Source organism: Silurus meridionalis, chromosome 8 (assembly GCF_014805685.1).
Source record: "Silurus meridionalis isolate SWU-2019-XX chromosome 8, ASM1480568v1, whole genome shotgun sequence".
Lineage (NCBI taxonomy): Eukaryota > Metazoa > Chordata > Actinopteri > Siluriformes > Siluridae > Silurus > Silurus meridionalis.
This window is the reverse complement of record NC_060891.1, coordinates 13822499-13841766: the sequence shown is the minus strand read 5'-3', so window position 1 is coordinate 13841766 and position 19268 is coordinate 13822499. Positions and strand designations below refer to the sequence as shown.

At 38.4% G+C, this 19268-nt stretch overlaps 1 protein-coding gene across 6 annotated transcripts in view; it reads right to left on the bottom strand.

Annotated features, from left to right (window-relative positions):
- The window catches only part of ktn1 (kinectin 1), a 28930-nt gene that overhangs the window by 8882 nt on the left and 780 nt on the right, over positions 1–19268 (bottom strand). For 3 of the 6 annotated variants that reach the window (XM_046855509.1, XM_046855512.1, XM_046855514.1), the window contains exons 2-25: positions 14809–15440; positions 12567–12755; positions 11478–11636; positions 11137–11267; positions 10929–11042; positions 10631–10771; positions 8463–8569; positions 8178–8322; positions 7976–8072; positions 7716–7903; positions 7571–7639; positions 7457–7494; positions 7281–7371; positions 5497–5565; positions 5372–5409; positions 4960–5050; positions 4103–4171; positions 3960–4000; positions 3713–3803; positions 2289–2398; positions 2087–2200; positions 1883–1976; positions 1589–1626; positions 1404–1494 (exon numbers count right to left, since the gene is read on the bottom strand). In XM_046855509.1, coding sequence (XP_046711465.1) covers positions 1404–1494; positions 1589–1626; positions 1883–1976; positions 2087–2200; positions 2289–2398; positions 3713–3803; positions 3960–4000; positions 4103–4171; positions 4960–5050; positions 5372–5409; positions 5497–5565; positions 7281–7371; positions 7457–7494; positions 7571–7639; positions 7716–7903; positions 7976–8072; positions 8178–8322; positions 8463–8569; positions 10631–10771; positions 10929–11042; positions 11137–11267; positions 11478–11636; positions 12567–12755; positions 14809–15439 — 2946 coding nt within the window. In that variant the 5' untranslated portion in view covers position 15440. The remainder of the gene's footprint in view (positions 1–1403; positions 1495–1588; positions 1627–1882; positions 1977–2086; positions 2201–2288; positions 2399–3712; positions 3804–3959; positions 4001–4102; positions 4172–4959; positions 5051–5371; positions 5410–5496; positions 5566–7280; positions 7372–7456; positions 7495–7570; positions 7640–7715; positions 7904–7975; positions 8073–8177; positions 8323–8462; positions 8570–10630; positions 10772–10928; positions 11043–11136; positions 11268–11477; positions 11637–12566; positions 12756–14808; positions 15441–19268) is intronic. The other 3 variants (XM_046855511.1, XM_046855515.1, XM_046855510.1) reach the window with 2 other exon arrangements.

Here is a 19268-nt window from a genome sequence, read left to right as displayed (position 1 = left end):
AAAGAAACACCACTTTCAGTTCAGCCCATAAACCTGCCGCAAACTGAACCCCCCCCCCTCTACTTTTAAAACACCAATAGCTCATAATATTACAGGCAATCAATCAAGAATAAACTTGTGCTTAAAGGTGCGACATTATTTTGAAATGACTATGACTCAGGTATAATTATATAAGCATAAATCCACTGAGCAATGGCCATGTTTTGCAGTTTGATTTGAGAAAGAAAAAAAAGAAAAAGACGTTCCGAATGTTTGCACTGAACTAATGCTAATCAGCATGTCGCTGATATGCTGAATAAAATCCCTGATTTATAAAGACCCCACAGAACCCTCTCTAGGTTTTTTCATTCATATGCAGCTCTGTATTACAAAAAGGACCCTCCAAGATTTCTTTGAATCAATGGTTAACTCGTAATTACATTCCAAACCCCAGAAAATGCCTGCAATCATTCAGCATTTAAAAAGAACTAATAATTAGAGACAACAACAGAGTGTAAACAAAGACCTAACAAATACTATTAAGAGCTAAACTTTATGAAACCCTATGGTTTTTAAATGGTGATAAAAAAATGAAGATGCATGCGTTTTTCATAATTGCGGTACTAAAGAAAATGTATTCAAAAAGGGGACAAATGTGATCTTGTCCTACAAAAAATAAAAATAAATAAATCTTGACCCTCTGAGTTTTCTGACCTGATAAAGACACCGTATGAGATCTAGTACAGTGAAATCTATAGGTGACAATTATCACCGATGAGACTGAAGTCAGTGATGAGGTAAAATTAGTGTGTGTAATATATATATATATATATATACACATACATACATATACACACATACACACACACACACACACACACACATATACATATACACACACGACCATATTAATACCCTGTTGTGACATCAGCACAAGCCAACATGCTATATGTCAAATTCTTATTATTTTTATCTTAAGGGTATGCAGACTTCTGCATCTTAATGTACAATGTTAAAACTGGTCTACAATGCTGCAGCCAAATTGTGATGTGTACAGTACAGAATTTTTTTCATCCATCATCATCAGTTCAAAATCTAACCAATGGAAGCAGAGCATGCATCAGAAATGACGCAGACGTTCACGTACATTCACTGAACATGCCACTGTACACTTAGCCAGCCTGGCAGGTGTCAGTTAATCCAGCATGTGTAGTGGGTCATCGGCATCATGACAACTCATGCACAAACAGTGCTCCTTCACTTTACCAAATATGATGGATGCAATTCTTATTTCAAACTGTACAATATGGCGTATTTAAACAACCTTTTTTTAAAAAAAAACAAAAAAAACAAAACGCATGAACGGATGGAAGGGTAGACCACAAGATGATGAGGAATTATTCAAATAAAAGGCTTATCCTCACATTATTCTTCTTCCTGTAATGCTCCACTTTCTCCCTTAGCTCATGCAGCTCAACCTGAACATCAGAAAGCTGCCTGTCCTTTTCTGTGATTCTGAAAAAGACAAATGCACCAATCAGCAAGCTTATTTCTTACAAAAGAAAAACATCCACTGGAAGTAAAGAAACGCAATAAAAAGAGAACTCACGCAGTCAGAAATTCCTTATTGGGAATTGCTGATGCCATCTGTTGTTTTTGGGGGATGAAAACAACAAGATTATCAATTGTAAAATGTTTAAGTTGACATTATAATTTAGATAGAAACTACAGTCCATAAATTATACATCGCTCCATAGGGATGCCAATCTATATGCTGAGCATCATAATTATTCTCATGACCATATAATATGCATGAAGACAATGTGTTGTGTCTATTTCTGAGGCTCTAAATAATAAAACTAAAATCATGCTGATTGGTCTTCAGGACATGAGATGAGGTCACCTGTTGCTGCTGTTCCATCCTCTGTTCCGTTTGTCTGGTCTTCTCCTCAATCTCCTTCTGTAGTATCTGAAGCTCCTGCTCCTTTGTAGCCAACCTATAATTCATCACATGAAGAGTGAGCAATGCTATAATGATATCATTTATAACTTTGCATCAGTGAAATGCGTCTCAAATACTGCACAAATAAATACAGAAATAACATACTGAGTCTGAAATTCTACAAGCTGAGCACTGGATAACATCTTGTCCTTCACTTCTCTGGCTTTCTCTTCATACTGTTTCTCTAGTCTCTGGATCTCTTGGTCTTTAATAGTTAACCTACAACACAATATAGCAAGGATGAGTAAAGGAACAGTGCTGAGGTCAGTTTTGTTAACCCCGATCGAGTCCAGCAATGGAAATATACCGAGATTGGAGCTCCAGAATCTGAGCTTTCATTTCAGTGTTCTCCAGAGCTCCTCTGCTCTGCACTTTTTCCAGTTTGGCTGCCACATTCTCCAACTGCTTCTCCAGATCCTGTTAATTCAAATGGTGTTACTGTCAAGATAAATATTCAATTCATGCAATGATTTGATGAAGTATGAATTTGGGTGGTGATGTTATCCAACCTCAGGTGCATGCTTCATTTAAACCATTTCCTAAAATACGTGTGGACATATTTATTTGCATGAATTAAGATTAATAAACAGTCAAACTTAAACCGATCTTAACAGTTAAAAAAAATAAATAAAAGTATGGCAAAACTAATCGATATTTCTTTTTGATGGTGCAGAGGACAAAGAATTTGGTGGCAGCCTGGAAAAACCCTTCACATGATTTTTTTTTCTTGAATTGAAATGCATTTCTGTTTCATGTTCAATAAAATACCAAGAATGCGGAACGAATAGAAATTCTCAAAGTCACGTTTTCAAACTCAGAACTTCCGTTCTTCTGCAAAAGCTTCCCATTTCTAACAACAATAGACTAATAGACAGTCAATATCTGGTTAAGAATAGAACTATTTAGTCTTGGGTATGTTTCACACACACACACACACACACACACACACACACACACACACACACACACACACACACACACACACACACCCTTCATCACACCCTGAAATTCACCAGGTGAATACCTAACTAGCAAGGGTTGAGACACTTTAAGGAAAAATACTGCATTTTCTGATATCTGTTGTTTGCCTTTACATTTACAGCATTTGGGAGACCAACGTATCTGGAGCAACTTACAATTATCTCATTCATACAACTGAGCAGTTAAAGGTAAGGGCCTTGTTTAAGGGCTCAGTGGGGGCAGGTTTAAGGTGGTGGGATTTGAACTCAACCTTCTGATCGGAAGTCAAACATCTTAACTAGTGAGCTACCACTTCTTGAATCCTTGTCCAACCTGATCTTTGCCAAAAATTCAATACAAGATTATGAATTAAATTAAACATTTCCACATTTTTCAGCTACAATATTTGTATGTTTACATTTTTATTACCCTTTTTATTTTCTTCATTTGCTTCATTCAGCTATAGTGACAGCTACATGCTTAAGCAGACTGGCACATATTTGAATGTTTATTACACCATGAGACACTCAATCCAAATGCAACCCTACTGTTTTCTACAATTTATATTTGTTTATATAACAACCAGGTCTGTTAGTACTTTTTCCTGTGCCCACTTTATCCCTGGGGATACTGGGCATATGCAAGAATACACCTAGTGTTTTTTGGAAGACATGAGAAGCAATCACAAATTGAAGCATTACATTAATTTAAAAAAGATTTACGGCCCACATGACCATGTAAACCCATCAATGCAAAGGCGCAAAGACACACCTCAATAGCGTTCACTCTGATCGATTCCTTTTTCAGTGCTGACTGTAAACTCTCTTCAATTGACCTGATCTTTTCATCCTTCTCCTGAATCCTGATGGAACAAAAAAGGACACCAGTTGTTAATTCTCACAAACTGAAACACACTTATCTAACAGCTACAAAACAGTCTGAAAGAATTATACAAGTTAATGCAGGAAGAGAAAAATTCTTTAGCAATCTTAAGAATAAAATGAATAAATAAACATACTGTCTCTGCAGCTCCTCCAGCAGTGTTGTGTCAGATTGCTTCTGAAAGAGCAAACAGAACAAAATAAGAACGAGATCCAACAGCTACACTTTGTTGAACATGAGAGCAGTAGAGCTCCATTAAGTAAAAGATGATTGATCTACCTGCTCCGCTGTCTGCTGCTGCAGGGCGTCAATGTGCCGCTTCACATGGTCCTTCTCTTCTCTTACAGTCTGCAGGGGAAAAAACAAAGATACATCTGATGTACATCTACTGTATTTAGGAAATTTAAAAGACTACTGAAGATGAAGGAAGCAGCCAATTAATTGAAGATATTACACCAGCTACAGTCACCAACTCAAAGACAAAAATAAATATATAAAATAAAAAAATTGCTGGAAAAAAAAAAAAAATATGGCTGAGCATCAACCTTTGAAGATTTACTTACTAAACAGGAGTTTTCTAATGCTTTTGCTTTTAAAGCTTGCTGCTATGAAAACCTGCGTTTTCACTATTGCCTTTTTTCTAGTTCTAGTTGCCGCCAGCATGTTGTCCCCTTCAGTTTAGCCTGCAATATGCGATTTATTCCAGGGTGCCACAGACGCATGTGGAAAGAAGGAAGCATGTTTTCTCTTATTCACATTCGTGAAAACCTTTTCTGCATTTGGTCTGACTGCTCCTTTTACCTGTCCATGAAATCTATACACTGCAAATGATATTTGGGTTTTAAAAATTTTCTCTGTTAATAGTTGTGGCATTTCCGTCACCTGGAAAATGTTGTGTACAGCACTACGTTATGCAAAATAAGTAGCATAAGAAAATCCACATTTGTAAATTCACACTGGAAGCGGTTGAAAAAAAATAGGGCACATAAATAATTAAATATATCTTTACCGTGATTCCAAAAAGGACAATAGTGTAAAATTTAATCCTGATTTTCTAATTAATCTGAATGGGGCATTTTAGCCAATATTCATCATGTGAACAGTATACGTTGTTTAGTTGCTTGTGCAATGCTCACCTTAAGTTCCTCTTCCTTATTGGCCACCTGAATAAGTGCAGTCTCCAGCAGCACCTCCACAGTCTTAATCTTCTCCTCCTTTTCTTGAAGGCTGTCAAAACGAACAAACTGTTTAGTCATTTGTATATTTCTACACAAACTAAATAATAGCAGAACCCACCCTGATACTAATCAAATATAAGCGTTTGCAGTGTTGGAATCAGTATACTGTTATAACAAGATGGAGCGTGAATATTTTGGCTGTGGTCCCGTTTCTTCCCAATACATAGATCTTCTATAGGTTCTGTTACATAAGAGTGGATTAAGACTGGATTGTGTTCCATGAAGAAAATATTTAATGTGTTGTGACATATTGGAAGGTGTTTTTGAACCTCAGAAGTAGAGCTAATTAAACACTTGTATATTCACACACCTCAGCTTTAGTTGATCCATTGCCAACAGGGAGGAGGTCTGAGGAAAAAAGTATTAGATGATAAAATAGATGAAAAAGAAAAAAAAGAAAAAAAGCAAGATATAAAACTTTAATTTGTGACTGACCTGCTCAGAAATCTGATTTTTTAGACAATGGACCTCTGCTGTCAGGCATACGTTTTCACTGTGAAAGGCCTATAAATGAAAGACAAAGGACTCTAAGTACCTCACAATTCCAATCTCTTGTCAGTGCTGTTGTATACATAACACACCAAGAGCTGAAAAATAGGTCTGTTGAAAAAACTTGTAACTTGTACTTTACAGGTAAAGTAGTTTTTCAGACATTGGGCGCTAAAAACAATCCAATTTTCAATATCAAATATGAATTAATGTTTAATAAATGAGAAATGGCCTATCTACAAACTGTTCTAAACCATGTTTCTGTTTGCTATTGTATTTTATTTGTAACTTAAATCCATTAGTGGCAATGGCTGGACATACCATACACTAAAAATCTCAAAAAAAGCTGCATAACTAGGAATAAGTGTTTAAAATCAATTAGCATTAGGCAGGTTATTCAAGTGTTACTGAAGACCTGCCTCAAACTGAATAGTCACACTTTCATTTTAACCACCAATTCAAAATACATGAGATGTACTTAAGGTTTCCTGCTGTTTTCTTTAATATGCAGTTGAACATCACCATCAACAGTGCAACAGAATTGTACCTCTTGTAGGGAAAACATTCATTCAGTTTATAAGTGCAGTAATAACACCTGGCTTCAATCTTATGTTGCACTCACATTTATCATTGGTTTTCATGAATTGTTACAAACCAAATTATAAGCTTCTCATCGACAGCTATAAATAATTGCAGAATCTTTTTTGCTCTATAAAAGATCATCCAAGTGCATTTAGAACTTGTTTATTTTAACCTTTGAAATGTGAGGCACCTCCCACACTGACTTTCACTGAAATAAAACTTTTTCTGTATACAAAAGTACAAACTACTAAATAAAAAATAAAAATACCGTAATTTCCGGACTATAAAGCGCACCCTTGTGAATTTTACAAATATTTTTATTTGTAACATAAAAAAGCCGCACCTGTGTATAAGCCGTGTCTACACTAAAACTAATGAACTTTACACAGGCTTTACCGAAAGAGAGTGTCTGTTACACAGTGTATCGGGTGAAATATTTTGTGGCTCCTTTAAGAGCAGAGCGACATTTTGGGAACAGCATGTCACTGCATTCTGCCGGTATTACTGCGTGTGTGCGTGTGAGACTGAGGATTATGTGCTCATTATTATCTGATGCTCATTTCTAAGTTTCTTTGACTAACCCGTAACGCTGTTGTCAAAAAAAATAAAAAAGCACGAGTTTTGAAAACCTGTCTGTGCTTATATGATTTCATTTGCAACTGGAGTTAGTGAGCTCTTCCTTCACCCAGACTCAACACTCTACAACGGCTTGTATCTAAACAGTAGCTGACCAAGAAAGTCATTGTTCACTGTCTTCCTCCTTCCTTTCACAACTACAGTATTTCTCTCGGGAGTTTATCTTTTGTCATCGTCGTGCGTTTAAAAATCAACACCGGTGAAAGTTTTTCTCCCGATGACGTGCAGCTCAGAACACGGATGAGGTGCGTTTTTTCGTTTCTGTTCTGAAATTTCATTGGTCTAATGTTATGGGGTTCAGTTTTTTGGCTTTAAGTTTGTGAAACCGGGAAAAACCCAGGAAAAATCCATAAATAGCCGCTTCGTTGTTTAGGCCGCGGGGTTCAAAACGTGGGAAAAAAGTAGCGGCTTATAGTCCGAAAAATACGGTACTACCCAAATTATCTAGAGTAGGCTGCAGGCCACAATTCACACGACTACTTGCACACAGGTTTAAAGAAGGTGCGGTTCACCTGCAGGTTAGTCTCCCGACTGGCACCACTGCTTCTTTCTGCATTAAGGGAATCCTCCAGACTCTTCCTTTGGTGCTCCTTCTCAGCCAGACTACCCATAAGACACACAGAAAAATATGAAAGACTGGTTGGTTGAAAATAAAACAGTGTCCAATTATTTTAAAGCTTTAACTCACAGTTTTTGAAGCTCCTCAAAATGGGATACTGCATTTGCCTAAAAAAGAAAAACAATGAGTATGCATTGATCCACAAACTTGTTCTACTCAGTCCAGGAACCATGCAGTTTTTACCTGAGAGGTAACCTGATGCTGAAGACCCTCAATTTGAACTTTGAGTGATTTGTTCTCAGAAAGAAGATCCTGCAGGGAAAAAAAAGGAAAATCAGCCACAACATTTGCATGTCGTTCATTATTAAAAGAAGGGTGCGCAAGATACCTGCACTTGGGCCTGTAGTGAGTTGTCAGGCTGCAAGTTGTGCTGCGAAACCTCCAAGAGCTGCATGACCTTTTGCTCTACCTGCTCCTTGGAAACCATGGTGTCGGTCAAACTGCTGTGAAGGGTCTGGATCTCCTTGTTTTTATTATTCATCTCGGTCTCTACCGCAAGCAACTGACTCTGCAGCTCTGACAAGGAAGGATACTGATAAGAGCCATGCACGTGTAAAGCGTACTGCATAACGGCAAAACACCATCTACCTTGTTTGGCAGCCTGCAGTTTCTCTCTCTCTGTGTTCACACTGTGCAAAAAGCTCTGCAGCTCATCCCAACGCCGCTTAGCATCCTGTAACTGGGCCTGATTGACAGTAGCCACACATGATTTTCAGGGAAAGACACTAAAAAAATGAATAAATATCGATCTGCTTTTTATCAGAGCATGTGTGTGAGCTTCAAATAGCACCTCGAGCTGCGATACGCTTTGCTTGTATTTGACCTCCAAGGTCTTTCTCTGGAGTTCTTCCTGCTGTAGTTTGTTCTTGGTCTCGGTCAACTCTTTCATCAGACTCGAACACTCAGAGCGCAGATTGTTCAGCTCGGTGTTTTGCCTGAAAACAAAGCACAAAAGCACATGCAGCAGAAGGTGTACATAATATGAAAAAGTAAGAACAATGCTACAGAACGGTTAAACTGGGAATCCAAAGCCGCAACCGAATCAGTCAGTATTTATGTGGCTTCTAAGACTTACTTGTTGTCTATTGGAGCGGCGGCTGAGCTGACAGCATCACGAAAGATGTTGTTCTCTTTCTGAAGTCGGCTGATTTGCCCCTCTAGTTGCTCTTTCACACTCTGGAACTGGAGACAATCGCAAGTGTTGAAGATGAAAATTGTATTGAATATGCTATACATAAATCATATTTCAAATGAACAATATGATATTATCCTTTAATAAGTGTCATTTGAAACACACTTGTCATTTATATAATGAGGATTGACTCACGCTATATGGAGAAAAGCTTTTTTTCAAATTTTTCGAATCAGTTTTAATGTGTGTCTTACAGTGCAACAGATACAGATGCGTACAATTTCATTCTAGCAATACAAATAAAGCACATACATACAAAATACATTTCATCTTAACCAGTCCCTAAGCTGCACAATACCCAGGTGTAGGTATGATTCACTGTCGAATCACCTGATTATTACGTGTCAATCAATTCATCCAGGCACAGCTTATGGTGTTCACACTAACACACCCAACCAAACTGGTTTAACAGATGGACATACCATGTTTCAGTGGTGGACAAAGTGCACAAACCATGTACATGACAAAGTAAAAATACACCGGGTAAAATATGACTCCAGTAAAAGTAAAAGTGTAAACTTTCACTTGAGTAAAAGTACAAAAGTATTTGCCTTCAAATGTACTTAAGTATCCAATGTACTTTGATTGATTATGGCTTTAATGTTCTTCACAATTCAGTTTATGTAAAAAGACTCTGCTACTCTTAGTACACTTACCTATTAAAAGAATATTAATGATCATACGCTGATATTTATTAAAATGATCATGAGCCCAAAACCTTCTTTTCAACAACTTCAAATAAATGGCGCAAATAAGTAGGTGTTGTGGCAATGAGTTTCTAGAGTCAGGAGTTTCTTCCACCATTTGTTACTCTCTGTATATTCTGCTTGCTGTTGAACTGATGCTGAATTTTACGTTGGTTCTAATTCAATACTCTTAAGCGGCAATCGAAACAAGTAAAAAAAAAAAAAAAAAAAAAAAGAGTGCACTCTAGCCTGACTGGTAGCAGTCCAAAAAGAGCTAGAATAAATTACAAAAACTTTGAGAAACAGCTCTTGGTAACGTTCCAGAAAAATAATGCCCCCCTCTGAGATCGAGAGGTGAATCAAATCAGTCAGCACTGAATTTTTCTAGTATGCACACTAGAATTTAAGTGTGCATACTAGAAATTAAAGTTTGCATAATTTTATATTTTCTATTTCTATTATCATGAGCTTTTTAACAACTTAAATAAAAACTTACTTTTGGCTTCTCCCGTTAGGGGTCGCCATAGCGAATCATCCGCATGTTTGATTCGGCACGTTTTTACGCTGGATGCTCTTCCTAACGCAACCCTAGCCATTTATCCGGGCCTGGGACTGGCACTAAGGCTTGTGCAACCCTAATGGCTGGGGTTGGTTCCCTGACCGGGGATCGAACCCGGGCCGCAGCGGTGAGAGCGCCGCATCCTAACCACTAGACCACCAGGGACAACAACTTAAAAATAATCATGCCACGAATGTTGTGGCAATTTAGAGTCCATAGTTTCTTCCATCATTTATTACTCCTAAAATGATTTGCTTGCTGTTGTACTGATGCTTAACTGTATGTTAAATAGTGCTAAATAGATACCACCAAGCGCCACTCAAGTTCAAGTTCAAACTTCAAACTCACCCTGTTTGGTGGCTTGCTGCCTTCTATTATCCACTCATAAATACAAAGGAACTTTTTCACGCATCTGGTCTTTTTCTAAAGTATTTCCATTTGGGGAAATACTTTAGAAAAAGACCAGATACGTGAAAAAGCGACTTAAATACAGTAATGAATTACATTTACTTTGTTACTGTTCACCACTGCCATGCTTATATTTTTTCACTAAAGAAACAGTAAAGGTCAACAAGATCTTGAAACAAGTTTCAATTCAGGCATTGGGATATGCAGGACCGTGGTACTGTTGTCACTGGTGAACTTCACCCCTTTTACAACAGTACATTTGTCTGCTTATGACAAATACTGTAGTCTATTCTCTTACCCTCCTCCTGCCTCAAGAACTTCCACCACAACCTGCTAGAACTGTCATATTATTGTCCGCTACAGATTTTCTATTTTACTACTGATTTGCTACTTCTTACCTTCATCTGCATGCTCTGAAGCTCCTGGAAGCTGGCCTGAGCCTTGGCCTGCATGGCGCTCACCTCCTTCTCCATGGCAACCCGCTGCTCCCGTAGCATGGCTTCTGCACGGTTGCTCTTCTGCTTCTCGGCCTGCAACTCCTACACGCAACATACAACAAACAAAATACATAATAAATTACTTTTAAACTAAATAATAAATACAATGATAAAACGTTAAAATGAGAGGAAAAAAATAGAAACGGACCTTTTAGATTTAATTCCAGAAATTGAGGCAATGAATTTTTGATTGCAGTACCTGGCTAAGCTGTTTGACTTTGTCCTTGGCGATGGAAGATTCTTCTTTTAGGGTTGTTAGAAGACGCTCTTTCTCTGCCAACTGCTGAGGTGACGGCTCAAACTTGGCTGCAGACTGATAACAGAACGTGAACAATATGCAAAAAGGACTATAAATCTTTTATGGAACGCATACAAAATATGCTGATAATCATGGACGTTTGTCTTACTTTATACCAGTTATCCAAAACGTTAGGGCTTTTGTCACGAAGAAGAGAGACCACAGAAACCACATCAGCATCAGATAGCACCAGTCCGCCCAGACTGGCTAGCAGCTCCTTCAACTTTACTCGGGAGTTCTCTGTGTACACACACAAAGTCACAAGATTTGTGCTTAAATCTGTTCATGTCAGCAATTACGCTTACATTCGGTTGTGAATATAATGAGTTGAACCAGGTCAAAATGTTTAGTAATAAAGGAGATGAAAAGCACAATGAGGAAAACAATATATAAAACTAGGTCTAATTTGAGCAGACAGCCATACAATCTAATCATTTCAGTGTATTGTACCTTTGTCAGTTTCATTTTTCTGCTTCTTGCTCTGTTTAGCGGAAGCCCGAGATGGGGAAGGAGCAGCAATCTCATCCTTCTTGCTGCTCTGGTGGTTTGCTGGAGGGACAGCATCAGTCTGGCTGACTGGAGAAGAAGACTGGACCTGAGCCTCCTTGACTAAACACAAACACACATACTTATGAATGACACATTGAAAACAAAAAAAAAATGCCTATTTGGATTTTAAAGACAATGCAATGTACCGTAATTCCCGGACTATTAAGCGCACCCAAATATAAGCCGCACCCAATGAACTTGACAGATTTTTATTTTGAACATAAATAAGCTGCACCTGTCTATAAGCCGCAGGTCTCTACACTGAAACTAATGAACTTTACACAGGCTTTAATGAAAGACAGTGTCTGTAACACGGCTTGTATCTAAACAGTAGCCTACCAAGAAAGTAATTGTTCACTGTCTTCCTCCTTCCTTTCACAACAATTTCTCTCGAGAGTTTTTCTTTTGGCATCGTTGTGCGTTTAAAAACCGCCATCGATGAATCTTTTCTCCCGATGCCGTGCAGCTCAGAACACAGGTGAAGTGCGTTTTTTCATGCCCGGTTGTTTTCAGCGTGACGAATGATTCGCATTTCCTGTAGACAGTCCGAGTGAGCGGCAGGTCAAATGTCAGAGGAACATCATCCATATTTATGATGTGGCCCGATTCAGTGGGAGCGCATCTGATTTAATATAAAGAATTTCTTTGGTCACCTGAACCGGCAATTTCATTGGTCTAATGTTATAGGGCTCAGTGTTTTGGCTTGAAGTTTGTGAAACCGAGAAAAGCCCAGAAAAAATCCATAAATTAGCCGCTTCGTTGTTTAAGCTGCGGGGCTTAAAGCGTGGGAAAAAAGTAGCGGCTTATAGTCCGGAAAATACGGTATACATAAAAACTTTAACAGAATCATCTGTGAAGGAAGGACTTCCTTGGAGTTTTCTATTTCACCCGTTTGTCCAAATGTTTACACTTAAAACAGGAGCATGTTTTCACAAAATACGTTTGTTAGACCGGCTAAGGTATTAACAGTCAATGAGGCCCATGTCTTACCAATGACAGCAGCCTCGGTCTTTTGTTTCTTGCTCTTTCTCCTGCCACTGCCAGAAGATGTAGCGGGTGCAGAAGGAACGACGGCAGGAGCAGCACCATCCTGCAGTTTTAGCTCTGCCTGCACAGGTTCTACCTTCTTCACCACAACAGGAGACTGGTCAGGCTTCACCTCAGCCAGAGGCTCTTCTGCTACACACCATAGCCAAATACTAAATTAGGCACAGGCCTGCACTAATTATACTTTACACATTATTAAAACTTGACAAGCTGAAGAAAAAAAAAAAAAAAGTGATTTTAACAGATATCAAAAACCATGAGCACTTTTCGGTGTGTTTATATGCCACTAATTGATAAAACTATGCTTGGTAAAAATAGCTACAATCAGGAAAGACAGCACTTGCAAGTTTGTGCTAATAAGGGGTCTGGGGATAAGACTTGTCCCTTCAGTCTGCTATAAATAAAGATATGATCTGATTAAGCAGACGAGGCCGAATGGGTGACCATAGACACTAATTAAAGTCATGTATTTTTGTGATATGATTACACTGGTAGCAGCTTGAAATACACTGCAACCAAACCTTGACTTTCAAGGATTCTGTAAGAAAGTGTGAAAAGGGAAAACATTCTCAAGATCTAAACAGCACATGATCAAAAACTTGGCCCTTATACTTTGCACACACCCTAAACCCAGACACATGTCTGAACAAGCCACGCACCAACACTGAATCTATGATCTTTCTAAAAGTATGACTTTCTAACCAGCTGCATGTCGCATTTCGTTTCTTCGTTAATCAATCACAGAAAGAACTAATTCTAACGAGGATGAAACAAAACACGATAAAATGAAATGACAGGTTAATCATTAACTTCATCCATAACAGTCTTCAGAAAAAACCCCAGTCTGAAGGACAGCTCTGTCCAACATCATGCTCACAGCTATACTGTATGACCAAAAGCTATATAGACATGTGATAATGCCATAATATAATGTCAATATGAGATATCTGACAGTTTATCAAAAAAAGATCCAGTTTGCTGTTCTCACAGCTTCTAAATAAAAAAGTTAAACATGCGGATGGACTCCTCTACCTCAGCTATATCTATAATAAATATCGCTCACAGCTAAAATGCACTGTACCAATGGAAGATCAATATAGTTTTGGTATTGCTTTAGTCTCAGGGGTTGCCAAATGACTGCTTCTCAAATGAAACAGCAGAGTAACGAGCATTGCAGGACAGATAACTGATGATCATATACTGAATCAATGTAACTAGCGTAATACTGTATATTCGAGGTCAAAACTCTCCTAGAGTGGGACGACATATTGCTTTTAAATGCTCCATTTCTACTGAGATGATTAAAAAATGCATCGTGTATCTTCTTTTTTTGGCTTCTCCCATTAGGGGTCGCCACAGCGGATCATCCGTCTCCATACCCCCTGTCCTCTACATCTGCCTCTTTCAAACCAACTACCTGCATGTCTTCCCTCAGCACATCCATAAATCTCCTCCTTGGTCTTCCTCTTTTCCTTCTTCCTGGTGGCTCCATCCTCAGCATTCTCCTACCGATATACCCCATGTCCCTCCTCTGCACATGTCCAAACCATCTCAATCTCGCCTCCCTCACCTTGTCTCCAAAACGTCCTACACGCGCTGTCCCACTAATAAACTCATTTCTAATCCTGTCCATCCTTATCACTCCCAACAAAAACCTCAACATCTTCAGCTCTGCTACCTCCAGCTCCACCTCCTGTTTTTTACTCAATGCCACTGTCTCTAAACCATACAACATCACAGGTCTCACCACAGTCCTATAAACTTTCCCTTTCACTCTTGCAGATACCCTTATATCACAAAACACTCCTGCCACTCTTCTCCACCCACTACTATATTATTGAATAAACTATATTACTATATTAATAATAAACTGCTAAGCTCTGTCATTACTGTACTTACAATAGAACACTATTACAATTAACAGGTGGTGACACTTGTTCAACTATCTCTTAACAGCAGTTGAATCAATGATTCTACAAGATATTTATATTTAGTGACAGTAAATCCAATCATCAAATATATGCAATTTGAGCATCATCATATCTGAATATAGTTGACCTATACAGTGTACTTAATGTCCTTGTGCAAAATGCAACTATTTAGTATAATAGACTGAAAGCCTGTATTTTATCTTCTTAAAACAAGTGAATATAATTGTGCATTACTCAGAATAAAATGTCCTTACCAGCCTCACACTTCTGTTTCTTAGATTTCTTCTTGCCAGTAGTCTCAGCTGGAGCTGGAGGTGTAGCTTGAGCCTGTGGTGGGCTGGGCTGTTTGGTAAGGGGGATGGGCTGCTCCTTACGAACAACAGGCTTTGAGCCATTGATTTCCGGTTTCCCGGTGCTGACAGGAGCAGGAGGAGGAGCAGCTGCTGCCACCGAGGCAGACGCTGCAGCTTTAGCCTTCTTCTCTTTTTTCTTCCTCTCCCTCACTCCTGTTGGTGGTTCCGATTGCACAGGGACAGAAGGTGGCTGTGGCTGTGGCACAGGCACCACCTCAGGGAGCTCGTCAGTTAAGGTCGAGCTGGTAGCCTCAACCAGATCAAAATCTGGCAGGTCTTCCTCAGATTCACCCCCTTTACCCCCACCACCTCCGCTTCCACTAACCTCCTTCTTCTTGTTCTTTTTTTTCTCACTCTTTTTGCGGGTATCCGTCTTCACTGGTGGCAACTTCAGATCTCGTTTCTGGCGAGCCAGGACTTCATCGTAGGAGGTCTCCTTCATGAACAGCCAGAAGAAGAGGAACATGAGGATGATGACCAGAGATGGGGCCAGAATAAGGAGGTACTGTGAATCGGTCACGTCGATCGCCATTCTGCACAGGCAAAGGAAGGAAGACAATAATCATACAAATGTACAGTTCACAGACAAATCCAAACACGGATCCTGGAAGAGTATGCACGTCAGTTTCCCCAAACATACTATAGGAGGACGAGCTCCCCATTTCAGCAAAGTAATGAGAGTACATTTCTATTATGTTTTAACCTATGCAAATCAGAAAATAACAGAAAGCCATTCAGGATTCAACCTGGCAGCAAATTGTACTTTGATCACAGAAACGGAAAATCAGGTTAAAAAACAACAAGAAATCATCACTGAGGGTAAATAAATAAAAATACAAATGAAGTACAATATATTAATAATCTATGGCGTACAAAAGTGCATTTAAAAAGAGAAAGATTAATAAACATTGAAAGAAAATAGTTAATTTCAAGATTTATTAATGTCTACAGTTGCACAATCAGTGATCAGCACTATTTTTGACTCTATTGGAATGCCCTGGCTACAGCACAGCTGGCCAAGAAAATAGTAAAAAAAAAAAAAAAAATGCTGAATCCTGGTTAATTTGCTTAGTCGACCCATGCTGCACTGTCATCTTCTACTTCATTAGAGCAAAAGCAAGCTTGTCAGGCATCTGTGGCAAAACGTGGTTGTAAACATTGATCAATAATCAACCAGATGGGATTTAGAGAAGCCGAATAAATACTTAGAATAATAATGGAGAAGTCCAAAGCACTGAGAAATATAATTGCACCTGTCTTGAACACCCTCTATTAATATTTACTGGTTAATAAATAAATCAAAAAAAGAAAAGCAATCAAAAGTTGCTCACTTAAATCCTATTTACAATTTCGTACTGAATGGAGACAAAAAACAAAAAAAAACAAAAAAAAAAAAAAAGCAGCAGCACTCAAATGAAAAAAAAAATCAGCATTTTAGAATAGGTAAGTATTCTTAGCTTCCTGAATTAGTTTTATTTGAAAACCTCACTGACTGAACAACAAACTAAAAACAGGCCATAGATTTTGTCTTGTTCTCTCCCCCAACACTGCAGTTTAACCATGGAATGTTTTAAAGGAAATATCCAAAAGGTTGCTCCATTTAAGCACTTAAAATCCAACTCTAAGGCCTGTCAAACACTTTCAGACCTGTCGCCTAAGAAGCAATCGAAAACAGATGTGTTTGTTTTATCAGTGTTTAACTTATCAGTACTATATTGAGTTCAGCCCTAAAGACTTCAGCGTGTACATAGAGTGATTTAAAATACTTTAAAATCTTTAATAACTATTGCAGTTCTCCATACATTTACAGCACAATTCTTTAGGACAATGTCCGTAACAAATGTTTTGGTTTAGTAATTGTATGGTGACAAAGTTGTGTAGCTGGGAAAGTACATCATGTGTAGCCCAGACAAGTTACTCAATGCTGGAAATCTGGATAAAAATATTAAATCTGGACAATGTTCCTATTAGAAACAGGAATTATTTTCTATTACAGAACCTGAAGTCTGGACATCCTTGGTTAACCCCTACTCTTTTTGTTGCGAGTAAACGCCACCTTTTTTCAACTGTGTGGTGTTAAACCAACGTCAATTATCTGTTATGTAAGTAAATTCCACACATAGCTGCAGAGCCACCAAGCATCAATAACCGAATAAAACTATTTAAAGACCAGAAAACACAAAGTAGAATACAGAAGGTTACATTAAAGCCCGATCAATTTCTTAAATCTGACTGGTCCGAGTTCAGTCAATAGCGGCTCTCAAGTACATCACAAGTAAATATTAAGGTGCAAGTGCTAATGTGGCATCTTATCTATGTTAACCAATCACAGCGACTAATATGACATGATCTTATAATAATGACAGATAATCGAATAAAAAAAAAAGTTTGATAAAATATTAATAAAACTACTAATAAAATAATTGTATTTTAATAAACACTTTCTATAATGAGAAAAATATAATTTACAGAAGGTGTCAGCAGTTTGTAACCATCCGTAAGTTTTCCACCCTAAGAGAGTTTTCAGGACAGAAGACTTTGCACATGTTAATTCTGTTGTAAAAAGACAAACTATTATTTTGGCTCATTGACTTGGAGAGAAACGGAGTGAAAGAAAAAAAAAACTGCTACTACAATAAAGTACAAATAAATGTACACACTGAAAGTGTGAAGAAAAAAATAAAAAGAGGAAAATACACTTCAGGATGTTCCTGGATGATAAACTACTTTGGGTTTGTTATTGCAGCATCTAACCAGCTGTTTTATGATATTTTTCTCTGAGCCCCACCAATCAGGTTGTGAAGATGAGTAAATTAGTGTACACTTAAAGTATATTGCATACATTTAGTACAAAATACTGAGCCTACACAAATATATTAACCTGACTAACCTACTCGACTGACATTTCAGTCTTGCACATTGTATGATTTTTATTCATTCAAGCACCAAAGAGAGCAGCACACTGCCTCAGTCCAAAGTACAGTGATCTCCCACAGGCATAGGTGTGGCACTTTCTGCTCTGAACTCTGAATCCTGGCACACGGTCTAAGTAGTGAAAACACTATGAGTGGCTGCTCGAGCTCTGGACCGCCAATCACCTGGTTGAATCCTTATTTACATGTGACGCTTCAGAGAGCAGGATGCACACTCACTGCAAGGGAGTCCTGCAGCAGGGAAATGAAGCCAGGAAAACACTGTTCTCAGACTACTACTCTTTGAATTACAGAATTTAGTACGGCATGCCTGATCTGGCAAAACATAAACACCTACAACAACACAGACGGAGAACAGGAGGTGGTCCATTTCACTCCATTACTATAAGAACCTGAAATTAAATACTGTATGAAGGCAAAAGAATCCTACTGCTGGCAAAAGAACACAGGACCCCAAAATTGGGGTCAAGTTGGCATCATATTTAGACGTGCTGGGGTTTATGAGCTTTTCCCATATCGATGAATGGGTATCAATACGTCTGCCTCGTGAGAATAAATAAATATTTTATAACCTATTAAGAAGGGGTTTGCTAAGATGAGTGGAATCAGTATATGAGAAGATGATAGAATCAAGATTGAGCTGAAACACACCAAAGCTTGAGCTGGTTACATTTTAAATGTACTACTATCAGAGTGTGCAAAGTTGCAGACCATGTAAAACTTCTCTGAAGGCAAACAAAAAACAGGAACATAGACTTGTGGCAGTTCTTAGCTCCACTCACACACACACACACACACACACACACACACACACACACACACACACACACACACACACACACACACACACACTTCCTTTTGATGGAGTTTACCTACACAGGAAGAGGGTATGAGGTAATATATTCCTTTTGGTCAGGCCTTTACACAATGCAACACAAACACAAATGATATTCAGTTGAACTGGACAGACATGGCTATGACGTTGACTCCAGAGACTTTTCCAAGTATGTAGACTGGGAGAAGTGCACAAGATGCAGACACTATTAAAAGACACCAATCACCCAGTTAGTGAGTTAGTTATTTATAACAGAAAACCTGACACGCATATAGAACCATGGTGAGATCCAGGAAGTCAAATGCACGGGGTCACTGTGTTTCAAAATAACGCAATACAGAATAAAAAAACACACACACACACACTACAGATTTATTTATTTTAGTCAAGATCACTAGATGTGAAAAATAAAAAGTTTGAGGTGTTCTGATCTACGACAAACCAGATGACTGAAGAATCGGATTTTCCGACGACCTGCTTATTACACCAAGTGAGATGACAAATAGAAGCGTCAGATGAAGGCTGATCACGTGACTGATTTACATTGGAGCAAATCACAGACGCGTACACACACACACACACACACACACACA